Raw genomic sequence first — 18585 nt, 5'->3', positions numbered from 1 at the left:
TACAATAATTACAAACATTTTTGTTGCTTAACTTGTTCTTGGCTTGAAATTTCGTCGCATGCGCTTTATTTTTAGACTTGGCGACAACAAGAGCTTCTGCAGCTTTTTCACTTCTTTCATTGTTGTCGGCGAAATTTCGCTCAAACATACTTAGTTGAGCAGCCAAATCCTCAAAAGGTTTTTCTTCATCTTTTGCAAGAAGCATCCAACTTGATTTGAATGATTTGAAGTTACTTGGCAAAATATGTAGAATTTTGCATTCCAGCAACATTTCTGGCAACTTATTTTCCACTTTCGCTATGAGCCCGCTGTTCAACTCATTCCACAAACTACTTAATTGTGCAACATGAGTTGAAATGTCATTTCCAGAAATCCAACCAAACTTAAAAAATTCATTGCGGATTTTGAACAGTTGATCCTTTGATGAAGCTTCAAATAACGTTTTCAAAGCTTCCCAAGCTTCAAAAGCTGTATCTTTGTCCATAATCTTTTGATAAACGGAGTCTGTTTCTGTACTTGCGGTCATACTCTTGGCATAACTGTTGGCTTTTCGATATACATTGGCACATTTTTCATACTTCTGGACTTCTGTAGCATCTGCTGTACTAGGTAATTCCTCTGGTTTCTTTAACTTACCATCAATTACGTCCAATGCCCCTTCGTGATAATCTAATATATCTCTTATCTTCCGTTTCCACCTTGGAAAGTCTGCTTCTCCAGATAACGGCTTTACAGTTCTTGATAAATCCATCTTTAAACTATTTCTTTTTCGGATTTAACTTAGTCTCCGCTTTTAATCTTTTAAAAACGCAATGAGCTTGCTGGCGCCCATAACCTGATAAATTTTACAATAACCTAATGACTTTAAGTAACATATTAAGGTTATGTATCTACTTAGCAGAGTTAACTTTGAACTATAAAGATGAAAAGACGAAGATATTATTAGCGAAACTTTATTCCAACTTACTAGATGATCGCCATTGTAAAACTTCAAAAACTACTTAGTGTTGTCAAATAATAATAAAGAAATATATATAAACAATAATACAACTTTAACAGTTTTTTTTTTTAATTTTTCGATTTTTCCCTTTACATATGCATAAAAATCTATCTTTATGCCAAATTTCAAGTATGTGAGACACTTAGAAGTTCGTAAACATTTTGATGAGTGAGTGAGTCAGTGAGTCAGTCAGTCAGTGTAAAAAATGACACTTTTCAGATCTTAATAATTCCATAACTATAAGAAGTACATTCATGAAATTTAGGATAATAAGTCTGCTATGCAGCTCTATCAGACATACAAAAATTCAAGCACGTAGATTTAATAGTTTTTGAGAAATGAGGGGGTCAAAAGTAGCTTTAAATGGTTGGTGTAAAATACACATTGGCAGATGTGTCGCCTGATTTTCGAACTTGGCTGACACACTGCCGTGTGTCCAAATATGCGTAAACTAAAGATAAGAGGACGTCCTGAGTTAAAGGCTAGGTGTTCCAAAAACAACGATCCATTTCCGTAAAGAAACTAATGTATTCATTTCTTTCTCAAGTGTTAGAGGAAATACACTCTTCGGATTGAAAAAAAAAAAAAAAAAAACATTGTTTCATGGGAACTGTATGGTAAAACATTAAAAGTGGTATGTCAGATTCATCGGCGAAAATACGGTAAACAGCTTGCATTCTAATTCTAACGAATCCATCTGATCTAATGCCACTTAACTTCCTCGCTTGAAGTTACATCAAACCCTTTGTATACAGGGTTAAAATCACAAGTCTGCATTAGCTGCGTGAAAAGATTGTATAGTAGCAATCTTTAATATCACAGCTGATCTACTAAAGCAGTGGTTCCGAACCTCCGGCCCGTAAACCACATGCGGTCAGCGAAGCTGACCCGTGCGGTTCGTCGTTTTGTTCGATGTTACAACTCGAAACCCATGATTAATCACAATGTTACGAACTTGGAGCAAAATAATCTGGATTGATTACAAATTGGTGAATTGGTAATTAATTATTTAATTGATTTCTGACAAACAAAACAAGTATCAAGTAATGTTTACAATAGGCCTTGATATGTAATATTCTTTCGTTTCCCCTGTTTTCCCATGAGATTTAGAAAATTTTAAAATAATTTAAATTTTTACGACTCGCTAGAATCATCTCTTAATATGAGGTGCATCCTCAGGTATAAAAAGGTTGGGTACCACTGAGCTGAAGGATGTGTTTCGTTCCATGACCGAATGATGGTCTTTGCTCGTTGATATGAAGGATTAATTAATTTGAACTTTATTAAATAGACCCAATTGCAAAAATGTTCGAAAGCAGATGCAGAGTTAAGACATTGAAAGTTTGAAGCAAAAGTAAAAATGAATCAAAACGTACAAAATTGGACTTTTTTACGGGCCTCTAGTCCCCTAACTTATGTTTAGGGAAATAATCTCCATTGAAAAATAATTCCAACGCAAAAAGTTTGACAGTAGTACGACCAATATTCACCGAGATATGGAACGCAGCGTTTTGTGACTTGCACCACTTTACACTCGCCGTCAAGAACACCTTTTGGGGGAAAATATAGCGGTTAACAAGGGTTTAAAATTAAATGTGTACATAGAGTGGTTTTTGAAATTGTTCGAGGTTTTGCAGTGTGTTTTTGCGTACATAACGTTTGCATTTATTTTTGAATAGCAATGAAAAATATAAATACTACTTGGTTTTTTTTACTTCGACAACCTATCATTCTTCAATAAGTTCCAGACTCGTCTTCTGTTTGGTCCCTTAAAACTTTGAACTCGAATATCTCTTTGAGTTTTGGTCGCACAACGGTCAAGCTTTTTGTGTTAGTAATATTTTTCAATGCAGTTTATTTCCCTAAATATAAGTTAGAAAACCTAGAGCCTGTATAAAAGGTTAAATTTTGTATGTTTTGACTCATTTTTATTTTCGCTTCAAACTTTCAATATCTTTATTCTGCATCTGATTTTGGACATTTTTGTAATTGAAAGTATGCATCTAGGGCTAACGGTTGTGAAAATAGATGTTTTGCAGGTTAAAACGGAACACTCTGTGTGTTCTTTGTTCAATGCATGTATTCGTTTCTTTCATTAAATATGCAGATCATGAAAATGGGCAGTTATTTTTGGAGCACCCTCTAATAAACTTAGGAGTTATGTTAAATTTCTGTTTGTAGACTATGAAATTTCTGTTTTTCAAAAACAAAGCAACTACTTACTTTAGGCTCATCTCCTTCGAATCCGCAGAAATAGTTGCGCAGACGCCTGGGATTGTTCCCCAGCCTCAGGGCGGTGCAGGCGGTCAGGCGCAGGCAGCGTCCGGACTGGCGGTCCGGAGTCAGGCAGTCGGAGTTGGGCAGGCTACTGCTTCGCCCGTCGCTCTCGAACACGACTGGAACGTCAGAAATGAACAGATTAACAGAACATCATCAGATTTTATATGATCAGAAATTACTTTCAAAACATAGTCTTCTGTGCGGAGTTAATAAACATAGAAACGGAAAACCAACGGAGAACTAAACCCAGTGGCGCTACAGCCCACGGGAGCTAAGGTCCACTATAGTGTCTAGAAAGACTTTCAGCTTTATTATTAGTAGAGAAATAAGAGACGTGCAGTTATTGAATACTCATAGTCTACTATTTTCATTGAAGATAAATTAGCATTAGGTAATTTCATATGCTTCAAAAAATAAATGAACACCCATGTAACAAATAGCACTTATTACAGCATTTGTCTTTTGCGCTGAAATAAGTTCAATGCGAAAAACGGGGCTTTTAAACTGCGAAATCAGCATGCAATCGCTGATTTAAAATGAGTGATTGAGGAACATAACGTACTCCTCCAGCGCAGCGCCATCTGGATTTTCTTCAAATCTGACTTCACTTTTTCTCCGTTGATCGGTACACTACTCTTTCGAGGCACTATACACTGTCCCATCCGCAGTTTTCTTGATCAAAGGCTCTGTAGTGCAAGGCAGATGTTCTGGAGAGGTGGTCAGCTGAACGGGGAACTCAAAGTGTTTAGTTCCCAAGCACGCTTCGTAGTCATTTTATCGAGTCAATGAATGGCAGAATCGAGCGTGCCAACTCACAAAACGAACACGGGCCTGCACCGGGGAAGTGCGAAGTAAAACTTCACGAATGGACCTCACGGATAAAATAGGAGCATTGCAATTTTCTTTGGTTTAGAACTTTTTTTTTTTTTTTGAGCAATCACAATTGCTTATTGTTTTCACTTAAACCGTAGTTTATGTTCTGAGTTCTTATGTACGTCAAAAGCGTCCAGGAAGTCCACAGCTTCCCAATTGTGGTTAAAGATACAAAAAAGTGTTATTTATTTGATGAGTTGCTAAAATCTTCATCATTTTGATAAAAATGTCTTTTTATATTTCAAGAGGGAAAAGAAAAGATATTGCAATTCCGGCGATGTAGTAATGCCAGGAAATTTGTCTTGCAGCAAGTTATTTTATCAACGTATAATTTAGTAACTAAAAAAAGCGAGGCCATTTTATACACAGTTATTTTTAAATTCAAAAATATCTCTCTCTCCAATTTTTGAATATTATACCTTGTCTCTTTATCTCTTTATTTCTTTCCATTTTTCCACTTTTTCTTCAAATTTGAAATTCAGATATGAAAGCTTCATTTCATAAACAATGCTATGACAAATTAGTGTTAATACTGATCAATGTTTTCATTTCGATCGTTTGGTTGAAAGTAATCCGAAACCTAAAAAACAACCTTGCCTTATTGTCATTTGTTTATTTCGGTTATGAAACACTGAACATGATCAATAGTGTCGAAAGCTAGTTGATTCATTTTTCATTTGAAGCACAACATTGAATTGACCCAGTTTCATTATTTGATACTACTTGGAAAGACATTCCTCCTCCAGGGGGGAACGCAACAACTTAGTTCAGTTCGAATAAAGGATAGGTATAAAGCTCCAACGGAAACAACTTAGTCGATGTTTAGCATAACCTTTTTAATACAGAAAACATTTGGAAAATCCTTCTTCAACGGTCAAGTTTTCGTGATGCTATGAACTTATAAACTTTTGTTTCTTTTCAGCCATTTAGGGTGACTTTGAGCCATGTGAGTTAACTTTGACCAAATTCATATTTTGTGCACAAAATTTTTGTTCACACACTCTGCTGGAAAGGTTTTAATACCAGTTTCCTACTTTTGCTCACGAAATAAATTGGCACCACTCTGCAGTACGGACCATTTTATCACCAAATAATATCATTCTGAAGTGGTTGTTTTAAAGTTACTCCAGAATGTCGATTTGAAGTTGCAAACATTCTCATATTTTATGTCCGGGGGTCCCAAAGTGGGTGCCGTCAGGGCCCGATTAACCTCTGAAACTAGGGGAAGCTCGTCCTCATTTTGGGGCCCCCACACTTTTGTTTGGGAAAAATTTTCTAAACATTCTATGCACATTGATACAACACTGACTAATGCTAAGTGGCGAAGCAGAATTCAGATTTAAGTTTATTCCACCTTACTGACTGACAGAAATTTTATTTGATTACATCCGTTCCACTTGAATTCTCAGCAAATATAGATAACAACATGTTGAATCATATTGGACGCTTTACCAAGGAAATTAAATGACATAAAAGTACATCGTAAAAGAGTCGAATCAAGTCCCACATTTGAAAATCTAGCTTATATCTACATTTTATCAAATGTGTCCTCAGTTTCTGTAATTATTTAATTCTTTCAAAAATTTTTGTTTAACTAGTTTTAATGTTTGTAATTCCTTTGAAAAACGTAGAAAAGGCAGAAACCGGAATTGTTACGCACAGCTTTATAGTCATATTTGGGCCCCCTAAAAATTCTGAGGGGAAGCTCAAGATTCTCGAGCCTTTTGGGTAATCAGACTCTGAGTACCACTGCACCCCAACGTGCAACAGGGAGATGCAAGGTTTGCCGCAAAGTTAAAAAAGTCAGATTATGGCCAGGTTAAACGCGGCAGCTGTTCCGAAATTCCACCTAAGCCCCCCCCCCCCCCCGCCGAAAAAAAACTTCCTTCATTGAAGTAAAATAAAAAATCTAAGAAAGAATTTAATAGTTGAAACATTGAAACCAAAGAAAAAAAGTCATTTAATAATTTACAACGAAAAATATTTTTAAATTATGTTGTTAAAGTGAAAATCTTATTAGAGAAGTGTTCGCTCACAAAAACTAAAATGTCAAAAATTAACAGGATGAAAAAGGTTCAGTGAAGGTATTGAGTTTCCATGAAGCAATTTATGCTCCCCCCTCCCTAAAATCCTGACGGATTACGCAGTATGTTTTATAATAAATAGTGTACTAGTTCATATTCATGTACAACTTTACCAATAATATCGACTATTTTGTGCACAAAATATTCACCATAGACGGGTTTAGTCTTCTAAGTACATTGCGATTGCTTACAAGTTTATAATAAATAATTTCTGATAAATTATTTTATTTAAAATGATGTGGGTTATTAGAATTTGCTACGTATGCTAAAAACAAAGTGAGAGGGAGATAAACCATATTCCCATCCTACAGTTAAATAAAGCATAAGGGTCAAGGGGTCAAAATCGGAGAAATACCAATCCTAGGAGAGGAGGCCTTAAAAGTAACGTTTGCACCGGCGCCCATCTGCCTTCAGTCGGGCCTTGCATATAATTAGAATTAACAATTTCCTTCGAATTAATCAGTAAACTATGACTAAGTTAACAATATACTAAGGCACCTTACTTCACCAGCACGGTATACAAATCCACCCCTGGGCCAAATTTACGACTAGAGGAAAATACATGAGATGAATGAAGAATGGGCGCAGAAATCCCTATCCCCAAGTAGAGAAGTTTTCTACGACGTTCGACGGTAAACCAAGCGTGAAGGTGACCGTTATGGAGATTTAGAAACATATTTTAAACTAGCGGTACACGCACGGCTTTGTCCGCAGTTGAAAATTAAAAGGTCATTCGATTCGCCTATATATTTACAAATAATGGATGTCAAATTTCTTGCCAATTGGCTATGTTCATTCGCACTCCCATTCCACGTCATGATAATTTCGTAATTTACTCGTCAATCTTATGATATTTTTGCTCTGGAAAATGTTCTTAAAATTGAAATAGAAAAAGAATAAAATCGAATTTTCGAAAAATCGCTTCGAGGTGCACACTCCCATGCTACAAATTAACTTTGTGCCAAATTTCATGAAAATTGGCCGAACGGTCTAGGCGCTATGCGCGTCACAGACATCCTACAGATATCCAGACAGAGAGACTTTCCGCTTTATTATTAGTAAAGATTTTGAGATCTTGAATTTAAATTATGTTTTCCGTAATCACGGATTGCGATAGGACCCAACTCGGGAAGATTTCGATAATTGGGAATCTGGCGATCCTTCTTCATTGGCGTCAATTTTTGGCTCCATTGCCTGCGCGAGAGATATTTTTCGTTGCAAATGTAAACAAAGAGGTGGGAAACATCTATTCTCATAGGGTTACTATAAATCAGCAGGGTTACCAAAATAAAAAGGTTTACGCCAAAAATAAGACGACCGCGCCAGATTCCCAATTATCGAAATATCCCCCCCAACTCGTTGGGTTTCATGTTTCTACTAATGGCTTTTATTGCAGCCATAATTTGAATTCAGGACAACAAAATTCAAATGAATGCCATGGGCTGGATGCTATGTGCTGGATGCTGGATGTTGTGGGCTAGATACTGTTTTCGCGTAAAAAGGATTGTGTAAAGTCGAGAAGGTCGTTTATAAATAATCCGATTCCGAGGCACATGGACGTCTGTGTTATAAGCATAGAAAAATAAAAATCAAAGGACGCGGACGTCATTCAACGGTCAAGTGAAAACAATAAACAACTTGTGATTGCTCAAAAATAACACGTTCCCCTCATCTCACACCAGAAAAGCGCAAAAAAAAACTTTTTACTCAAAAAAAAAAAAAAAAAAACGTAAAAATGCGACAGAATAAACAATAACAATTTGTGTCCTTTCGAAAATTAAGAGAGTACAAAAATTGATTTAAAATCCTCTCCCTCCCCCCCCTGAACACATAAAAGTGTTGATAACGGTGGCTGAAAGTTAATAATACTGAATGACTGTCGTCTCGCAAAAGTCGGTTGTTTTTTCCGCGTTGACACTCTGATGGCCGAGAAACATGTTTTACAGAATTCAGTTATTTTTATTGAAAAATCACGCAGACAAAGGCATTGGAGACAAAAAAATCACCAGCAAGTAAAAAATACTGTAGAACAGGGACGGCAAACTGGATTATTTCCAAATTTAAGCAATGCACGCAATTTGGGGGGGGGGGTGAGGCTACCTCCTCCCACATTTTATGGTTCATTTATTTATTTTATTTAGGAACCAAAACTAAAATTAAAAAAAAAAGCATAAACGTCAAAATTTTCAGAACATATGTGTTTTACTTTATATCTGTTTATGAAACATTATTTAGCACAAGCAGTAACTTTTAGTTTATGTATTCATTGGTTAGGTATTAGTAAATCAATTGTTTAATTAAAACAAGCCATACTTAAGGTAAAATAAATAAATACCTTTGTGCTGAACGGTAGAGTAAGAAATAAACAACGTCAAAAAAGCACAAATTCGCAGAACTGCAGACACCTGTTCCGGCGTTACAGGGAACGCCTTTTTCAATGCAAAAAGTAATGAGCTTATGCTCTAAAAACCAGCCTTAACAACATTTTGTACTTTTTTTCGCTTTTTTTTTTTTTTTTTTTTCATTTTTTTGCTGCCGCTAAAAATCCTATGGCTTTTAGTTGTCGTTTTTTTTTTTGTCCCCCCCCCCCCCCCTCCCTCATTTTTCAGTCCCAATCGCCGCATCTGAATTAAAGCTATTTGAGACGCAATGTTATTCAAATTCCAATGATTTCTTGCACTGCCGTAGGTAAAGCGCAGTCGCTGCAAAAATGAAATTTTAAGATATTTGAAAAAAACTCGTTTTCGTTTCCATACCAACAATAGAGAAATTTTGGAATTTGAGGGTTTTTTTTTTATTTTCAGCGGAAACCAAATAAGCAACCTTGTGCAATAAAGTTCCATTGTAATAGGTGACAAAAAAGCAAAAGAATGAAAAATTTGCAGATACTGTGCTTTATTTTTCACCGCAGTATACTTTTATTAGCCCAACTCTAGAGAATAATTTATTTTACTCTTGAAATAGATATTAAAAATTCATAGTTCTGTTGGAATTCTGATGTCAGTTTGAGATTTTTCTTTGAAATTAAATGCTTGTAAACTAGTTCAAGGCAGTACTAGTCTAGATTGAAAATTTCATCATCATTATAATCGATCAGACAGCCTAATTTGGCTTCTTTTAGAAGATTTTTTCACAATGACTTCTTATTGTCTTTAAATCTTAAAGTTTTCTCATTAATTAATGAAAAATCCTGCTGCACTGAACCATCCAACTGCAAGTCACCGTCTCACAGCCGAAGCTAAAGCAGAATTGCAAGCAAATGCATAACAGGTAGTTACAACATCTACAGACAGCAGTTTCGTCCTTGATTAGGCCTTTTACTTCTCGAGGGGATCCGTATGATGCTTACGCAACTCTCGCTGGTGTGCTGAAATATTTTCAGCTGTCAGCGTGAAGATATACTCAGCTCCTTTATAAGGTATGAGGTTTTTACTTTCCGCTCTTTTCTGTCTTTTACAGACTGATTAACCAAAGCAAGGGCTGGACTCCAGTTTCTGGTTGCTGTAACGAGCTTTGTGGTATTTGATTCCACTGAAAAAAAATCATCTTGTGGAAGATACTACATCAGTACTTTCCAGTCGACAGCATGAAAGAGGTTTTATGATTGCCACATGACATTAAATCTCGTTTGCCGAGTTTCAGTTTAGTTAGAATGCTGATACTCGCTTCCTTGCCGACAAAAGCTTTGTGCACATTTAGTTAACACAACTAAACCAGTTAATTACCAAAGATCACCACTGATCATTCCAAGACCTCTAGTCATGTGACAATGAGGAAGGGGACAAGCCTTTGCAAAGCTTTTCTAAACACTCCCCAATAGAGAATATTCTCTCGATTACAGTTTGGATACTTCCTCTTTAAGAATCCACCCCGCTTTCCAATTCTAATGTGTTTCAATTGCAAAACTTTTTTATTACAGTTTTTTCTTTGCCATTAGCGTCAAACAGGTCATACAAATTACTCCATATATCTTTGTGTAGATCATGATGACAAGTTGTTTATAGGTGCTTGAATGGTTCAAAACCATACCATATTCTCAAATCCTTTTTTTTTTCTCTCTCTCTCTCTTTTTACTTCAGATTCGTAGCATTTTTACATCAAAAGTTGATGCCCGTCATCACCATGCTTAATCAAAAAACCCTTTTTAAAACATCCTGTATATTCTAATCATGCAGTCCGTGTGGAGCATGGAGCGTTACGTGTCTATCCAACCAATCATTTTGTTTTTTTATCTTAAAAACAAGAAGGTCATGCAAATGATGTCATTATGCAAGTAATTTGTTTCCTGATCTCTTTACTGCTCACAATATTTAAGCGTCTGTTTTGTTTTGTTTTTATTCAAAAATTTTAAAATTGAGGTATTATGTTTCCCAAAAAATAAGATCTGGTCCAAAATTAAGATCCGGCCTTATGCTAATTTTTAGTGCAAAAGATTCGCTGGGAGTTAATTTCAGGGATGACTTTCTTTCTCTCTTTTTTTCTGACTCCTTAATTGATATTTGCTCGGAGCTTAAAAAACATTCATATCGTTTAAGAAATACATGTTTATTAAATTTGAGAAATATGAAATTTAAGAAATATGTTTAATAAATTTCAGAAATGTGTTTATTAAATTTAAGAAATGTGTTTATTAAATTTCAGAAATATATTTATTAAATTTAAGAAATGTGTTCAGTCCCATTCAATAAACAATCAAAAATAAACAAAATCATCAACACAACCATATGATCGGACGTAAATCCAAGAGAGTCATGATCTCTCTTTAAAGCAACCAAGTCTGCGTTTTGTGGAATTCAGATTGAGAAAATCACTGTTAGAGAGCCCAGGAACCTTTATCTATGCACATGGGCGTGTACAGAAATTTTGGGACCCATCACAAATGATTTTTACGGGGCCCCCTCCATATTGTTTATTCTTGCGTCTCACATAGATTTCACCCCTCATTTTGAAAATCTCGGGTCCCTTATCAGGCTTGGGCCCGGGCCAACAGGTGGTGTCCCTTCTCCCCTCCCTCCCGTGCACGCCTCTGTCAATGCCCGAATACCACTTAACCCCCCTCCCCTCCCTCCGGTTTCTGTGGCCATATTTTGAAATGGCCCCCTCCAAAAAATGAAAAAAAAAAAGAAAAAAAGTTGGATTTCTAATTTGTTGTCAGTTTTTCCGTTTATTTTGTTTCAAATGTACATATTTGTTGCGCCTGCATCTGGACACACAGGAATAAACACCCCAGCTGTTGTCAATAAATAAGACACCATTCTATATCTCGTGTCATATGGCGTTTTTTAAATTACGATCTTAAATAGGACTTATTTTAAGGATAGGATTTTTTTTTTTTTTTTTTTTTGAAGCTCACAGGAAAGCCACGTAGGGCTTAGTTTTTGATTAAATTATATTTCCATAAAAAGACGGCTGCCTAAAATATTTGTTTCAGGGGCTGTCATTAAATTGTACCATGATTTGAGGAGAGACGGGGGTTCATGAAATTGGGGGGGACAGTTCGTGACAAGCAGGATGAGGGTAACAAAAACTAAACATCATGCATTTTTTATGTGAATATGGTTATGAAAAATAGCTTGACATGTGACATCGGGGGGAGTGTGACACTTTGTGATAAGAGGGGAGCGGGATCAAAAATGTTGAGAAAAGTGTGACATCATTTATGCACCTATACGATGAGTGTATTAAGGAATAAAGTTGAAAAAGGTTCAATGAGCATATTCAACCTTTTTTCATATTCATATTGAGAGCCTTTTTTTAACCCCTGACACACAAAGGAAGGAAGTTATAAGTTTGACGTGTCTGTGTATCTGTGTGTCTGTCTGTGGCACTCTAGCGCCTAAACGGATGGACCGATTTTGAAAAAAAAAATGTTCGAAAGGAGAGTTGATCAAGAGTGTTCTTAGGTAGGTTGAGTCTTTGGATGACATTAATCAACGAAGAAATTAATTTAAAATCTCTAAAAGATTTTTCGCGATTCTTGCAATGAAAACATTGTTAAAAAATTTTAAATTTAATCTATACTAATATTATAAAGACAGAAGGCGGATTTTTGTGTGTTTATATGTTCGAGGTAATCTTCGGAACTGCACCTACTTGAAAAATTTCTTCACTATATGAAAGGTGCTTTCTTACTGAGTGACACAGGCTATAATTCGAAAAAATCCGATGAGTAGTTCTTTTTTTATTCCAATTCAGGCCCAAATTTCACCTAAATTCCCGAATATGGAAGTGAAAAATTACTTGCACATATAAATATTATATATCGTCGAAAAGGGTAGAATTTTCCGCGCTCTAAACAATTTGTTTCAATGCTCTAACTTAATTACGGCGGGAGTAATTTGCATTTTTAGCTCGAACTTTTTTAGGCTTAGCTGAAATTTAGGCACTACTTTCATCGATAAATCTATCAATAAAAAGTGAAGGAATTGTCCCACAGTTTTCTTTTTGACACCATTGGAAAAAGCGACATTTTTTACTCCAGATCTCTCCTATGGTCGAAAAACTTAGCTTCTATCTTCAAAGGGAAACAAGTTACAAGGGTTTTTAAATCAAATTCGAAAAATGTCATTTTGATTCAGGTTGTCAAACATTTTATTTTCGCGTTTCCTCGGTTACGCTTTTTGAATCCATTGTTTCTTTCCTTATTTTGCATTTAATTTCTTAAACTTATTTTATTTCGTGTTTCCATGGTTACGCTTTTAAAATCCATCTTTCGCATTTTAATTTCTTAAAAGTATTTTAATATCTGTCGTCATTGTTTGGAAGGGTAATTTTGCATGGTGTTTTTTTTTTCCCCTTTTATTTAAGCCTGATTGTTGAATATATGTCACTTGACACAATTTTTATTCTCAAGGTAGACCGGGCAAAGCCGGGCAACGCAGCTCTTAACATATAAAGATTGTTTTAACATATAAAGACTTTTTTGTTTGTTTGGCGAAACCTTTATTATTTCCAAAGAAAAAACATCCGCTTCACTCGCAAAAGGGCTGGGTTTCGGTAGCGTGGTCGCTTGGCGGGTTAGGCGCTGAGCAGTTTAGTCTAGGATTATTGTTTTAAAGCAACCGTAAATGTAATTCATTGTTTTGGCGATTTGTTTGGAAAGAAAAGAAACTTTTGATTTGTTTTTATCCGAGTGAAATGTATGACATTTCCCCCTTTTTTTTCTGACGATGATTTTTGAATGTTCCACAGGGTGTTTTTTTTTCGTTAGACGGATGGATTATGAGAGTGTGGTTGCTGAGCGAGTTTGGCGATAAACAATAAAGTTGCGGAACTATTTTTACATTTGTAAGACATTATTTGATGTCTTTTTTTTTTTGTTTATTTGGCGAAATATTTTAAACTGCTGCAAAAACCGCTTCACTCGCTAAATAGTTTTAAAGCAACTGTAAATCTAATTTAATGATTTGACGAAAAGTTTTAAATTCCAAAGAAACATTAATACAAGTAGCTTTTTTTTTTTTTTTTTTGAAAAGGTGTGTACGCATTTTAAGCAAAGAAAAATGATCATCTCACATCAGAGGGAGAGGGGGCGTAAATTTTTTTTATTCAACGGACTTCCATTAAATTTTTAGCACGGGCATCGCTGTGCGGGTACTGCTAGTACCAAAATAAAGAGAATGCTTTTCCGCGTCTGATAGAATGCGTTTGGAACTTCCTTGTTTCATAGAATTCGAACTATAACGTTTTTTTTAATGCAGATTTTTAACGACTAAGCCTTTATTCACGCGATTGATAACCGAATTTATTGTTGGACGACAAGAAAATAAAACGCAATGATTTAAAATTTTTATCTATTGTCAGTTTCTATTTAATAGCAAATAAAATACTTAACATTGATTTTCAATAATATGAGGCTTTTAAAAGGATTTTCAATTTTCCTTCTTAATTCTGCTGTTGCGACTCAGTCGAGGGTTTTTGAAATTTTTATTTTTATCGCTGTTTGTTGTGTGACACGAAACGCATTTACCCTCGTACCGCTGTAATTGAGGTATAAGGTGATAAAGTTTGCCGAAATTTTAAGAAAGGAGCTAAATTCAAAGACTTGGCGAGAGATTGAAGATACTAATTTCTCAATAACAATTTTACCATCTGCGGTGGTAGGGCATCCATCTGCAAAGCGTGTGAAAGATGTTTTCCATTACTCAGCAAAACTCACTAAATTTGGCGATTTTCCTTAAATTTTCGGTGAATTTTAAGACTATATTTCAACGACGGAGGCACGAGAACAATTTTTACAAGGGCTACTAATTTAAATTGTTATAATTATATCGCTATCGTATGGTTTCTTGAAAAGCATGATTTATTTACCAACAACTATCGAATGTATCACTATCGTATGGTTTCCTGGAAAGCAGGATTAATTTACCAACAACTATCGAATATATCATTATCGCATAGTTTCCTGCAAAGTATGATTTATTTACCAACAACTATCGAATGTATCACTATCGTATGGTTTCCTGGAAAGCAGGATTAATTTACCAACAACTACCGAATATATCACTATCGCATAATTTCCTGGAAAGTATGATTAATTTATCAACAACTATCGAATGTATCACTATCGCATAGTTTCCTGGAAATCATGATTAATTTACCAACAACTATGGAATGTATTACTATTGTATGGTTTCGCATTTCACTTTTCTCCGAATGTGATCATAATAGGACCTCACCTCGTTTGAGCTTATTTAGCCAGAAATAAAAAAGCGAAATAAATACTTTGTCCTTGAAAGTGAAGGGTTATGATATCGCTTTTAAGAATACCGGGAAAAGTTTCGAAGAGACATTCTATTATTTTTTCAAAATGTTTTCGTTTTCCTTTTCGTACTAAGAAAGCAAAGTAAAAGGTAAATGAAGCTACCTCGTTCTTTCACCTGTTAAAACAAATAAATGCATGAATTAAAACTACGCAAGCTGCGTTTAAGGATGTTTCGTTGAGACAAAATAACAGGGAAGAAAAATAAATGAATGTCTGTATTTGTTTATACGTAATGGATTTTTTTTAATGGTTGTTTTCCAAATGTCTATTAAAAATTCCATTATAATTTACTGAAATATGCATACGTCAATTTATTCATTTCTAACGATTGGAGCCTCAACGACGATACTGTGGCTAAACCACGGAGAGATGGCGGGTGAACTCGAAGCGGAAACAGACTACTTCATTTTGTAATAGGTAGGATAAGCGAGAACGCGATACTTAACTGCTGGTGCATTCTCGCTGATTCTATCTAGTATTTACAAAGGTCCGTTTTCACTTCCAGTTCATCCGTCATATCTCCGTAGTCGAGCTGCACGAGATTAGTGGCCCGATAAAAATGTTAATATTTTCGGAAACATCAATGTTTTTGTTAAAACATCGATATTTTTATCATCGAGGTTTAAGAGTTGATGTTTTTTCTATCATTGATATTTTACCTTCGATGTTTTATATTTGATCCAAAAATATCCTTTAAAATGTGAATATATTTAGTTTACAGATATGACGGAAGATTGACTATTTTTTTTTTTTTTTAGTTTTGGTCTTGCAAGATTTTTCGCATCGGAAGTAGTTTTCTATTGTTAGTTGTGCATAGAATTAGACTTGTATTGCAGAAAAAACACCAATAATTTTTTCTAACACACTGTCAAAAATAATATTGAGCATTTCTAAAGTTTTCTCCAAATGTGTACAATTTTTATTATAGCTTTTCTCTAAAATATATAGATGAGCCTATATTATTTGTTCCCCGCTCTCAATAAATCGTTGATTTAAACGCTACAATTTTACTCTAAATATGTACTTAGTATGCATTTCAAGTTGATATAAATGTTTGTAATCTCATATAATTTGAATTTGAAATACAATTTGTACAATACTTCCGTATGAGTCCGTTGGAAGTTAGTAAACTAGAGTAATCAATGTATTAAATTTCCGTTTCTCTTTTTAACTTTATTTTTCTTTTTTGTGTCTCCATGTTATTGACTTTGAAAATTTTTACAAATTTCTCAAATTGTTTCGCATAAATTATTAAGTACCTTACTTTCAGTTTTTGAACTATTTAGATAGAAATTTAAAAGATGTTACGAAATTATTCCAATTAATTTGTATTGATGTTTTATTTTTTTTTTCTTTTGTATTTTAAATACATAAGTTGTTTATCCATTTGTATTACTTAATTAGGAATGTTAATAATGAGCTGTTCGTTTTGTTTCTAGCTTTACTTTGACAGTTCAAAACTCTTCTTAAATAATTAATTGATTAGTGTGAATTTAGTTCTAGTATTAAAGCATTTTTTAGATTTTTATGCAGGAATATACATAAAAAAGCTCTATGGTTCAGAAGATCGATGTTTTGGGGTCGATGTGTCAATACCATCGATGTTTTAATTATGAACCTCGATGTTTTGAAATATCTATACTTTGAAATATCGATTTTTTTTTATCGGTGTCACACCACTAGTAGAGGCAAAATTCCCTGTTTGATTTATTTCACTGCAGAGCACTGATTACAACTAAAATTACTACTTAAAAACCTATTTAACATTAATATTAATCAACTGTATTATTACTTCATATCTTAAGTGAAACATGATGACAAGTAAAATATACGAAAGTTTTTGCTTTATATTCGAATGAAATTTTCGTTTGGAACTATTTATCGCTTCTGGCGTACGAGTTTATGCACATATAATCCGCCCTTTGGACCAAACGCCATAAGGTACCTTTGGCAAGTTTTTTAAAGCATCGTTGAATCTACTGATGACCTACGGCTACGCAATTAGTGTCTACGCAGTCGTAGTGTCATATGAAGAAAGCAAGAAAATGTCTTCTTGAAAAGGAATTTTTACTTAGGTAAAGACTCTTGATAGCAGGGCCTGATTACCGCACAGGCCAACTAGGCCTGGGCCTGGGGCCCCGTCTTCCTCAGGGGCACCAAATTACTTAAAGTTTTTTTGCATAGCATTATTACAAAAGAAAAATACATATATTTTTTAAAATAATAATAAAAAATAATGACTTGTTCATTGAAAAAAAACTTCCTTAAAGGATTCCTTATATTCATTCTGCAAGCAGCGAATTTACCATGTCACAAGTATGAGGAGCACCAAAGGGGCATCATATTTATCATAAATGCATAAGAAAATTCATTTATATAATTCTGTGATAGAGAAAAGGTTCCCAAAAATGAATTCTGACGGGCCCAAACCTGTAAATCAATCACTGCATTCCGTTATAAAGTCTTTAGGGGGCCTCTAAATCATTGTGAGCCTTGGGCCTCACTTATAGTTAGTTGGGCCCTGCTTGATAGCACACAAGACCCACAGGATGTTTGCACCTTTGTAGGCATATTTACAGGGCCAGATTTAGGGGTGGGCAGGCGGGGCTACTGCCCCGGGGCCTCCACAACAAAGGGGCCCCCATAATAAAATTTTAACAAAATATCCTAACTTTCACGGGTCGAAAATATACATATATATCAAAATATTCGGATATATATCAAAGTATCGGATATTTTCAAAAATATGATGATCTTTTCGAACCCTGATTAGGGGCCCCCACTCCTTCGTTGCCCCGGGACCTCCACACTTCCAAATCCGGCCCCCCTGCATATTTAGATTTTAGAACAGGTTCATCATTTTAATTTTTTAGGGGAGGGGTTTACGTAAGGCTTAAGTAATGCATCATCTGCGCACATATGTATTAACCCGATGCATTTCTCACCAGGAAACATCACGAGTTCAGTAATCATGAAAAAAGTTTAAAATGATCGCATTCGAAAGAGTATCTTTAGAAAACAATTTGACCCAAATATTGTGTGCCCTCGTCCTTTTGTTTTTGAGATATGGGGGGTCAAAGTCTGTCGAAATCTTATGAAATTTCGCCAAATTTAAAGACTTGGCAAGAAATGGAAAATACCACGTGATTTCATCGCCTGCGTCTAGCAAGACTCTCATTCCCATTTCTAGTCATCTACAAAGCGCGTAAACGATGTTTCGAATTAACCCTTTACTTGTGTGTGTAAAATTAAAAAGTAACTATGAAGCCTGTGAAATGCAAACTAGAGAGCTTTATCCAGAGGAGCTACAACTTTATAACGAAATTGAACGTAGGATTTAACTTTGTAATCGTGATAATAATGCATTTCAGAATTTAAGTGCATTTTAAGTCTGTTTTACTTAACTAATTTAAGTTTGTACTCTTGTTATGAAATGTGTTGTAAGTAATTAATAATTATGTACGAGAATTAATATGAATAAGTAAAAAAAAAATGCTTATTAAAGCTTATATATTGAAAATAAATTGGACAGTTTTTGATGTTGAAAGAAAATGATCATGGATTGTAGTATCCCAGCTCTTATT

At 34.9% G+C, this 18585-nt stretch overlaps 1 protein-coding gene across 2 annotated transcripts in view; it reads right to left on the bottom strand.

Annotated features, from left to right (window-relative positions):
• Positions 1 to 18585, bottom strand: part of LOC129221547 (proclotting enzyme-like) — a 69767-nt gene that overhangs the window by 28792 nt on the left and 22390 nt on the right. For both annotated transcript variants that reach the window (XM_054856037.1, XM_054856038.1), the window contains exon 3: positions 3224 to 3396. In XM_054856037.1, the coding sequence (XP_054712012.1) occupies positions 3224 to 3396 (173 nt within the window). The remainder of the gene's footprint in view (positions 1 to 3223; positions 3397 to 18585) is intronic.

Source organism: Uloborus diversus, chromosome 4, assembly GCF_026930045.1.
Source record: "Uloborus diversus isolate 005 chromosome 4, Udiv.v.3.1, whole genome shotgun sequence".
Lineage (NCBI taxonomy): Eukaryota > Metazoa > Arthropoda > Arachnida > Araneae > Uloboridae > Uloborus > Uloborus diversus.
The sequence above is the reverse complement of the archived record's forward strand: the minus strand, read 5'-3'. Positions and strand labels throughout refer to the sequence as shown.